The sequence below is a fragment of the Gadus morhua genome, chromosome 8, assembly GCF_902167405.1.
Source record: "Gadus morhua chromosome 8, gadMor3.0, whole genome shotgun sequence".
Lineage (NCBI taxonomy): Eukaryota > Metazoa > Chordata > Actinopteri > Gadiformes > Gadidae > Gadus > Gadus morhua.
The window spans coordinates 9830538-9841491 of NC_044055.1; the positions used below are offsets into that span (position 1 = coordinate 9830538).

The 10954-nt window shown below is 44.6% G+C and overlaps 2 protein-coding genes and 1 long non-coding RNA gene across 6 annotated transcripts in view; 1 reads left to right on the forward strand and 2 right to left on the reverse strand.

Annotated features, from left to right (window-relative positions):
* Positions 1–576: 576 nt before the first annotated feature.
* LOC115548854 (protein-lysine 6-oxidase) lies at positions 577–5564 on the reverse strand. Its single transcript, XM_030363727.1, has 7 exons — positions 4336–5564; positions 3701–3809; positions 2807–2944; positions 2192–2348; positions 1640–1735; positions 1421–1536; positions 577–1186 (listed from the first exon to the last, which is right to left on the reverse strand). The coding sequence occupies exons 1-7, from the start codon at positions 5234–5236 to the stop codon at positions 1180–1182; spliced, it is 1524 nt and encodes a 507-aa protein (XP_030219587.1). The 5' UTR covers positions 5237–5564; the 3' UTR covers positions 577–1179.
* Positions 5565–6640: 1076 nt separating this feature from the next.
* Positions 6641–10954, forward strand: part of LOC115548857 (uncharacterized) — a 15929-nt gene continuing 11615 nt past the window's right edge. Inside the window, exons 1-2 of one of the 3 annotated variants that reach the window (XR_003977656.1) lie at positions 6641–7038; positions 7294–7493. This is a non-coding gene — a long non-coding RNA (uncharacterized LOC115548857). The remainder of the gene's footprint in view (positions 7039–7293; positions 7494–10954) is intronic. The other 2 variants (XR_003977657.1, XR_003977655.1) reach the window with 2 other exon arrangements.
* LOC115548856 (nicotinamide riboside kinase 2) overlaps positions 10413–10954 on the reverse strand; it is a 2406-nt gene continuing 1864 nt past the window's right edge. For both annotated transcript variants that reach the window (XM_030363733.1, XM_030363732.1), the window contains 3 exons: positions 10951–10954; positions 10747–10832; positions 10413–10650 (listed from right to left, as the gene is read on the reverse strand). The exon at positions 10951–10954 is cut by the window's right edge and continues 103 nt beyond it. In XM_030363733.1, coding sequence (XP_030219593.1) covers positions 10747–10832; positions 10951–10954 — 90 coding nt within the window. In that variant the 3' untranslated portion in view covers positions 10413–10650. The remainder of the gene's footprint in view (positions 10651–10746; positions 10833–10950) is intronic.

Sequence of the window (10954 nt, forward strand, 5' to 3'; positions counted from 1 at the left end):
GAGAGAGAGAGAGAGAGAGAGAGAGAGAGAGAGAGAGAGAGAGAGAGTTGGACAGCTGCTCTTAATAGTAGAGATGACACAGTAGCACAAGATCCTGCGGCCTGTGTTTTCACATGTCTTCGTGAGCAAACTCACTGCAGCCACAAGCCTCTCTCCTTCCACCCCCCCCCCCCCCCCCCCAACCCGCAAAGTACCGCCCAGGAACAACGTCACTCTCAGCCACTTGATCTATGATACCTACCGGCTTGGGGGGGGGCCTCAAACACCCAGCCTGTCATACTGGGGAGACATCCTGGAATACTAGGAAGGGGACACACACCCAGTCATTCCTACTGGTGAGACATACTTGAGTTCTATAGGACCCAGTCTTTCTGTTCTGTGTTCCCCTCTTCCTCCCCATGTGTGCGGGGCTTTGAGAATGCAGGTCACAGAAGACCTCTCTGTGGCCTGGTGTAGGGCCAGCCACTGGGGGATGGAGGGAGGGGAGAGACTGCGTCATTGGTTTGGCGTCTTTGTATAATTGGTTTGCGTGCAAAATAGGATGGAGGACAAGTTTAAAAAAACTGCTCTTGAAAGTTGTACTCAGTCCTGGTGGTGTTTATTGTATTAAATATCAACCCGGCCAGCATAAGGACTTTGAAATTGTAGTCCTTTGAAATTTGAAGTTTGAGAAATATAAAACATGTTACATTACAGTTTTCATTTACACAGGCACACATGTTTGATCCACTTTCAGGCATATAATGTCAAACGCTTAAAAAACAAAAAGCAAAGATAAATGCAATTTAAGACTATTAAGCGGTAAAATAAAAGTGATGATGTCATTATAAAATCAAAAATTACATATAATAGGACCAAACGAGGAATGTGGAGAAAGAACTAACCTACTTACTTAAAGAGGTCACTTCTTCAAATTTCAAGACCAAAGGACATTTAAGATAACATTCTAATGGATTGTGTTAGGTCAGTGTAAATACTATAAAAAAGCACCTTAAGAACATATGGTATATAACTACATAACATGTACACAGACAATGAAAAATGCATGCTGCACAATCATTTGTCACAGGAATGGTGAGAATTATAAAAAAGCTATAATAATAAAGCGTGGGCCTCCTGTGTGATGTAGCACCCATTCAGAGGATGGTTTTAAAGGCATCCCGTGCTCCACTTCAGATTCTAAGCCCTGGAAGCAGAAAGATTTGAGACTAGGGTTACACACAGAAAATTCAGACAAGCACACGCAAACACTGCCTTCGACTCATTGTATAAATAATGATGTTTTTCTTGATTAGTCTGTGAACATGATTTCTTCCTGATCAAATATCTAAACATAAGGCAAAAGCTCTGGGATCGATTATTTTCTGTTTATTTCTTAACGTGAGAAGAGAGGAAAGGCAATCCTCCGCTCATACGTTACCTCGCTACTCGACAGTTCCTCGTCTGTACGTAAACTCCAGTGTACGTGATGTCGCACCGCACAATGTTGTTGGTGAAGTCTGACTCCAGAACATGGAAACTTGGATTGACGGTGACCTAATAGGAAAAAGTACAAAGAGAAAGTGAGATCACCTTGACATGAGTATCTTCACTTTACCGAATCCTGATGAAAAGCTTGGTTTTTAAAATAAAACACGACCTTCAGCAGATAATTTCCTGGAGGTACATCAGTGATGTCGATCCACTGGCAATCAATGTTGGCAGCATAGGTGTCATGGCAACCTGGACTCAGTCCCTATCCGAAAACACAACACAGCAGTGGGCTCTCAATGTGCTGCTGCAGCTGAAACAGGGCTGATCAAAGAAGGATTACATAGCCCTGTCTTGGTCAAATAACACATTTGTAATTGTATTTCCTATACATGTTGACGTCTCCAAAGCACAAGATATTTGCCAATAAGCAAACAAAGCACATTATTGCCTGTGGCTTGGCCTAATCATGATTTAATGCTATTTATACAGTTTTTCACTCGCTCTGAATCCAATCGAATCTCTTCATCATTCTGACACAACACACTCCATTACAATGGCTCTCTTTGAGCAGGGCTGTAACAAGTTCCTAACTTTATACTCAAGTTAACACAGTCTTGTAGGGCCAGTGGTGAATGTCCCAACAGCCAATCAAAGACCAGATAGTTAATATTATTAGTTTGTTCACATCAGTTTGTTTGAGGTCAGCGTTGTGCCCTACCTGTGTGTGAGACGTACAGGCGTAGCGGCGTCTGAAGCCGGCCTCACACCCTGTGTCCTCCAGGCAGAAGCTGGCCTTGTGTCCCTCGGCCACCTTGCGCCCCGTGGAGGCGTCCAGCAGGTCGTAATGACTGAAGGCGTCCATGCTGTGGAAGTGCCTGACGGAACAGATGGAACAGGGTCAAGTATAACGTATTGATTTGACCATCGGGAAACGAAAGAAGGGAATATATAATAAGATAGTGGATGATAAATAGATTAAAGTGGAATTAGAAATACGTAATAAATAATAGATAAGCATGCATTAAAAAATAATACCGTCAAATATTGGATATTTAATATTGATTCGAAAACTGGGAATCCGAATAGGGTATATATAATAGATTAAATGGGGTAATGAATGAGGACCAGAATAGAAGAAAAACAGAAATAGGTGTAATTAATGCTAGCTATATTCTCACAAAGTGTTCAAGAAGGCCTAAAAATCTCCATCGGGAGTCTCCATGGTTCTAAAAGCTCCACGCCGCGGTGGGCCGCCAACGCTCCGGTCAGACACATTCAGAGGCGGTGTGCAGGGTGAGGAGTGGTACCAGTGGAGGTGGGGTGGGGGACTCACTGGTGACAGCTGTGCCACTCCCACTGATGCCTGGGGCGGACCGGCAGGAAGTCGGCCGTCCCCTGGTTCTTCACCTTCTGGGGGAAGCGCAGCAATACCCTGTAGTCGATGTCCTGTACTCCGGGCCCGTACGCCGACCTAGGGGGGGAGAGCCAGGGAGACAGGGCCGCCAGGTGAGGCGGTGCTGGAAGGTTCCAGCGCCTCGCTGCACGGCAGGTCTGCCTTCCCTTGGCTGGACTGATGGATGGCTGATTGGCTTGCTGGCTGGCAGGCTGAGCGGAGGAATGGCTGACTATGGCTCTCCCAAAACGAAAGGTTTTAGGCTGCTAAATGCTTTTTAAGGGGGGGGGGAACCGAATCCAGGAGCGTTTATGTGTTGGCGGGACACTGTGTCGGAGGATCATTGCTCTGAAATTCAATCAAACAGCGGTCCTAATTCTATCACCAGATGTGGGCCGGGCGAAAGCAGCAATAAGACTATAAAATAGAGCTTTAACAGTGCTAACAGTCAAATGCAGCACTGACAGTCAAATACAGTACTAATAGTAAAATGCAGCAATAACAGTCAAAGCAGCAATAGCACAGTCAAATGCAGCACCAACAGTTACATGCCATCACAGTCAAATACAGCACTTACAGTCAAATACAGCACTTACAGTCAAATACAGCACTAACAGAGTCGAATTAACCACTCCCAGGCAAATGCAGGACCTCAACATTCATAAATAGCAGCAACCCTATTCAGAGTTGGCCTAAACCCGAACAATCCATACATTACAAAACAGCCCTGTGAGCCGCTGAATGTGTATGTGTGTGCGTAATGCATACGTTTGCATCTGGTTCACGTGTTTACGTCTGTCCATGTGTCCGAGGCCATTTGGCACCGGGTATTACCTGGCTAGACAGTTCTCCTCGGCTGCACACCTCAAGGCGTACATCTGCATGCGCTGGATGTATGTGCCAGCCTGGATGGCGTAGGGGTCTGGAACCAGGTCGGGGAGCCCTGCGAGGGAGCAGAGGACAGTGGCACAAAAAGCATGTTTTTTTCTTTCTTTTTTCGCTCCGGTTCTTTGCTAAGGCGTTGTTCATTGTTGACAGCAGTCCAGTAAAGCAGACCAAACAGGCAGTCCTGGCAGAGAGGGAGTCGATGGAACTTCAGAGTCAGTGTTTATGTCTGTGTTGGCACTTGGCAGCAGCACGCAGCTGTATTACATTCCTCACATGACACTTTATGATCCGCGGCCCAGAATGAACCATTTTCCCACTATATATATTTCATTTCTTTGCTTTACTTTGCAAATTGACTCATTATTTCCAGACGGGCGATTAAACATTGAATCCTGAAAACTGTACTCGATGATCTTTTGCGCGTACATGGAATCCAATTCATATGCGCCTTCCTTTCTTTCACAATATCATCACTCATATTATATAATATGTTATACATTCTAATTTGGGCATTTTGAATTGTGATATATTAATATGCAATTAATCGGTAGTTAGCTGTATAGAAAGTGCAATTCACTTACCATTTTGGAAATATCTGGTGCCATAACCGGTGCCAGGGGGCACACGGACCACGGGCCGTCCTTGGGGGGGATACATATTGTACAAAACCGAATTCCGGTGGTTCTTGAACGGGTTCCGGGGGTCATCGTTAGACATGGCGTCTCCGTTAGTTTCAGCTCCGTTTGTTTCCACGCCGTTTGCGTTGTTAGAGGCCGCCTGGTTCGGCGCGGGTACCGCGGGTACCACGTACCCTGAATGAGAGGGCGGCGCCGCAGGTGCAACGTGCCTGGAGATTGACAGCGCACCGTGAGGCACCGAACCGGGCCCCGGTTGGCTGTTTCTATTCTGTGCGGTGGCATCCTGGCCAACACGTGCCCCGTTACTCCTGGGCACTACTACATCGCTTCCCGGTGACCCAGGAGGGGTCCCCGGTAACGTCGCCAACTCCGTGGCGACGCGCCGCGCGCTGGCAGTGCCCAAGGCGCCCTGTCGCTGGAAATTAAGCACCTGCGGGGGTCTCAACTCGGAAGGGCGCACGTTAACGTGCACGAGCGGCCTGGTGCTGTCTTGCCCAATAGATACAGATCCTTGGTCAACTACCCTATCATTTACACGATCAAGCTGGGGACGTGTCGGCCCGCTGTAGTGCCCCCCTCTCCTCTGCGACGCCCCGTCCCGTGCGTTGAATACTTCTCTCCAGCTGCTGCCGCTCATGTAGTTCCTCGAGAAGGTCCTCGGCCGGCCCGCCACCACTGGGGACTGGTACTCCGAGCCAGTGCTCATCAGACTGAACACCTGGCCATTGTTCTCCCACTGGATGCGCTGCCGCCAGGGGCCGCCCCGCGGGGGGACCAGCTGCCCCGTGAGGAGAGGGGCCAGTCCCTGGAGGATGTAGAGAGAGAACACGGACCACTTTGCCATGGTTAACTACAGATCTTCAGTGGAATCCCCAAAAGTCACAGAGGTTGTTGTCGTTGCGGTTGCGTGTGGTGTTCAGTTGGAGAATAACGTAACCAAAAGACATAGAGCTATCCGGTCCAAATGACCGTCCTCAGACCGGCTCAGAATTAGAAAGGGAAAGAGGAGGGTTGGGTTTTTCAGGTCGTTTATCTAATTCGGCCGGTTTAGCCTCCTTACGCAAGCACAGAAAGTTCAACCTGCAAACGGAATGGATTAACCCATTCCGACCCTGGACGGGGCGGACCAGGTTTCACCCATGATGTTTGGAAAGCAAACTTTACGCACGGGTGTGAACTGACGTCTGGTGGGTCGGGTTCAGCTATACGCTCTCTAAGTATCCATGGTGACTTTGCGACCCATCCGCCCTCAAAGCATACTTTCCGATGAATGGTAATTTCGTATTATTCTTTTTCATAATTTGACTGATGGATATAAGAACAAAACTATGCCTGATATAGGCTATCATGCAAAGATATCAACACCAAATGTGCCCTGTATAATTATTATAAAGGATTAGACTCTCTCATCATAGTTATCCGTGAATTATCGATACATTGGCAAACAACGCTGAAAGGATTTGTGCCCAATAAGAAGCACTGGGATTTAAACTAGTACCACAAGGTGGCGCTGTCTACCAATACAAATGCAGCAAACTAGGAACACTGATAATCTGGTTTTTCTCTTCGACTCTTCTTCTCATTAAAATGAGACACAGTTTTTTTCCGGATCTATTTGTCCATTCATTGCTTATTCAGTCATTCTTTTTCGCCCCAAAGTAGTTTAAATCCCACATGCACACCTTTTCACTGCATAACAACTTCCATATGCGTACAAATGAGGCTGATTGACTTGATCTATAAATGAAGTCCCTCAATCTTAATTGGCTTAACACCATGACAAACATTCTGAAACATCAATTAACATCCACATTTGCCTCAAACAATGTTAGGTTTACAGCCTATGTAAATAGATGTGAAATAATGGTCTTGTTGTTCTTTTAATTGTTTGTTAATCTGCCACTGGTGGATTTGAATCAATTTTATTGGCATAATTATCCCTCCCTGCTATTTTATAGTTCACCAAAAAACCCTGCAACAACTTGAGTCTCACATGCCAGATGCCACCATACGACACTATAACAGTGCAAGCAGGCCAATGGCAACCAAGCGCGCAGTCCTTCCTCCCTCACTTTAAAAGCCACCAGCCGCCACTGATATATGTGTGTATATATATAGGCCTATTCTTTTGAGTATTCAGGTGCTTTAGATGCTTTCACTCAACTTTCCACTCACTTAACTACCTTGGGAGATTATTTTAAATAAGGAACAAGCATTAAAATACATTTAAAAAGACCGAAATAGAAGCTTGGCACTGTCAAAAAACAAAAACGGCACTGTCTAAGCATATGCTCCCAAACACATGCTACATTGTACTTGTGGACATGTCCACTTTCACTTCCGCAATCAATAATTGACAACTAATGGCCTAGTTTGAGCTACATTCTAAACAGTGTGTGCTTGTGCTCTCTTTCGATGTGGTTTATTGGGCCTGTCTCGAGAGACCACCATGGTGCACCTTAGTTTGGCCAAATAGAGCTTATGTAGCCCACACGCGTCTCGTGGCTATAATTAGAACTGAAACTCGAGACTGCCCCGAAGGGCGGGACTGCCCCGGCTTGGTCCGCCAGGCTTATAAGAGCGCGGGATCCTTGGGACTGGTTTGGCACAAGACTTTCCGACCAGGACACATACAAAATTTAGCCAGTAAGTATTAACGATAAATTGAGTCTTTAATTGTGTGTCTAAGGTGAAAATATACGTAAACAAATCACAACAAGTTCTACCACAAAATTTTGTGTGTGTTTATCATGTTGTAAGTTAGCGTTGTTTGAAAATAAAACTGAACACAATATAACTGTATGGTTGTTTTCATGGAGAACGTATATGACTTCCCCGTTTGGTACGACCGAACAATGAGACTAATTATTGTACGCTTTGAATATATCTTATCCCATAAAGGTATCCAGGGCATCTCAGTGCGATCTCAGTGCTTCTTGTGCGATTTAAGGAAGATGATGGTCTAAAATGGGTTATCGACCAGAAACCACAAGGACTACTATACCTGTTGTCTTTCTCTGAGGCCCCACACATCCATTCAGAGGAATATGCAACTAAATGATAAAGCCCGATGATAAACTACTGATCATGGGGAGTCACAGGTGAGATCTAATAAAAGTGTGTACATTGTAGCGAACCGTAGAAGAACATATTATATTGGTTCAAAGTGTCATTCTCCACGGCGCGAGCTATTGGTAACGTTTCAACAAGTGGACGAAACCTTCCAATAGACTCCTTGGCGCATCTTCCAATTGTGCACTTAATGTAATGTGGTTTCTGAATGGGGTTGACTATAGTTCACTGGAGTTAATAGATTTTAAGGTTATACAAAAATGAGTTCGTGTTTGTAAATTCTAACCATCTAGTCCTATTAACCTTCTACGATCCAATGTGAATTTAACTGATAATTGTATAGACCTACATCGAATATGGAAGGTGCGATTTGATTATACATCGTTAAAATCAAGGTGGCCAAACTCACTTATGGAAATGGTTCTAAATTTAGCGTGGAGCTTCTTAATGCTTGCCACATCGGTCTCCCCCTACACGTGACATATTAGAAAAGTAGCCGGACAAAACTCCATATGTTTATTTAAGACAAACCCATGACAGATTGAAAGTGTCACATGTTTGAAAGACTTTCCTTAACTAGAATTGTGCTTGATTCCAAAAAATAGCATACACAAAAACGTGTCGCACTTTAATTCACTAAATGGTTTCAGAAATGGCTGCATTTTATTTGTTTGATATATCTCCATATCCAGCGAGTGAATGGCAATAAAGAGATCTAAAGATCGTGTGCTTCAAATACATGTTCTTTGCTCTTTATATCATTATGCTTCAAGGCTTCAATAAACTATTGCCCATTCAATTCTGAGTTGAAAGCAATGCTGGTTGACACAGAGGGTTGTCTTGACCCCCCTTTGCTTCCTTCTGCCCTGAACTTGTTGTATCTGGTTCTGAGTTGCCCCTGCTCTTATTTGACATTTGAGGTCTCAGGGACTTTCTGTCGGGGGCAAAAGGTACACCTTTTGAACCTAGCAGCAGCACATGTACCACTTGTCATAGGAGCGAGGTCATGAGTACTAGTGTCACATGGGAGGGCACAGGGGTGGGGGGGGTGTGTGTGTGTGTGTGTGTGTGTGGGGGGGGGGATCAGCGCCACCCTCTGACTCCCAGTCTCCATGACCATATTTGGAAGTGCCCGGCTTATCTTTTTTTTTTTGGCACTGCTGCCCTCGTATCCACGACAGCGGCTGACGCAGGAGCACATGTCTGATTCTGCCCCTTGGTGGCAGGTGATAGTGGCCCCCTGAGTCAGACCAGGGAGCAGCGGTGAGGGGCTGTCCATACAATAGTTAAATATACCCCCCTGACACCCCAAACACGCGCTCTATATATAAAGCCACGGGCCTCAGCGTTCCTCTGCGTCGGGGCAACCGGAGACACGCACGGACCCCAAGATATGCATCACAAGACTATCAACGTACCACCGCCCAGCCCTCTCCTCTCCCCGCCGCTCCCTCCCCTGGCACCCTCCACAGACACCCAGCCCCAACCCTATCCACACGTCTCGGCCGACCCCAATCTGTCTCGGTGCTAGTGCTCGGTTTGTGGCGGGATGGGCACCTGAACATATAGGTTTGTGCAAGGTGAGACGGGTGCTTCATGACTGATCGTTTTCGACATGTTGACAGGACATTTGAAAATGACAGCTGCGATCTAAACATTTGTAATCTGAAGCACTCACCGCCTTGATTCTTTGAGTTCATGTGAACATATTTTTGGTTAACATGCTGTAGAGGAGTTTCCGTGTTTCCTAATCTTAATTAGCTGTGAAATAGGACGTTTCCTTCTTCTTATTGAATCATTGCATTTCCAGGGATTTTGATATTGAATCTTGAATTCACAGATCTATTACTTCTATTCGTACTCATGCTTCCAAGCTTCCAAAGCCTTAAGGCTGAGATAATCTTTGAGATATCGTTATGGTTGGTTGGACTACCCCACTGAAAAAGCCTCAGATCATTCAAGTGATGAAGCAATTTCTTCAATTACATGACCCATGTTTTTATATTGAAATCGAAATAAAGCTTTTTGGTAGTGTATGTGTCCTCATTTCTCGGCACATACCCTTAGCGGGGTAAAGGTAAAGGTAACTAGCTAAAGGTAACTAGAACTAGAATGGTCAGACTTTATGGGGGGGGACACACCAGGCACTCTTTTACACTAATAGGGCTGACGTTGTGCGTTGTTTCGCTCAGTAGGCTATTTGTTTCAGGTCGTGCATAACATTGTAAGGTGAGGACAGTCAGGGCATGCTAGGTTATCGTCATCAGGGTGTGCCCTGAGGAGGGGAGTTCAGGCCATGTGCGTCGGAAAGTATCTCCGACGCTAATGTGTAAACCCCATAACTTCCCGGGCGGGTTTGCTATCGTTATGAACGCGGCGCCAGCAACAGGTCCCGAGGTCTCTACAGGAGACCGTGTAGTTGATGTGTCACAGAACTATCACTTCCATTCGTACTCATGCTTTCAAGCTTCCAAAGGCTTTAGGATGAGATCATCTTTGAGATAGAATTATGGTTGGTTGGACGACCACACTAAAAAAGCTTCATATAATTTAAGTGATGAAGCAATTTCTTCCACTTTATGGAAATTACATGACCTTATTTACAGCATTAAAAAGACAAAGTGCAACAAAATTATTGATGGCTTCTATTTAAATTGAATACATTGTTTTATTTATTGAAGAGACAGGTTAAAAAACGACCAGTAGCTATTCATTCATTTTTGTTAATCTCAATACTAGTGGAAATAAAATTGATTTGTACTATTGTGTAACTATTGTGTGACTAAAGTCATGGTATTCAAAAAATGCTGTTTTAATAATGTGCCGGAAGAAATGTTAATAAATGACTAGTAAGCCAGTCATTGCTGGCTCTGATAAATCTAGTTGTGAAAGCATCCAGTTAAGCACCTTGCCTAACACAGGGTTGATAATGAAAACGTGACACCATGTGGGTTAGGTAGTCTCTTTTAAGTTGCATAACCATCCTTTCAAGAGTTGGTTTCATCTTTTTGTAAAAGGTTACAATATAAGTTTCTTCTGCATTCAGTTCTTAAGTTACAAGGTTTTTCTATTTACAGGTCAAGAGAGGAATAACATTACATTGGCTCAAAGCCTTTCTTGGTGATGATATTATTCCACAGTATATTTACAAGTCTATACATAATCCCTTGGGGTCCAGGCTTCCTGCTGTGAGGGAAACAGAAAAAACAAAGTCAAAATCAAAATTACACTTTCATTCAACATATATATGTTGAATGACAACATATATAATATTCTTTTTACCTATAAGCTGTTGAGCAGAGAGTTCTGAATGCTTTTGTACACCTGGTTGTAGATCTCCTCCTTGGTTTTCTTGCCATCAAGATACTCTGATTGGGGCAAAATAATCATTACTTTACTTTTGTTCATACGGGTGGAAAATCGATAGCTTATCTGTAACCTCAGAGCCATATTAGCGGTTGACCTTCATGACGTTGTACGACTTACCTAT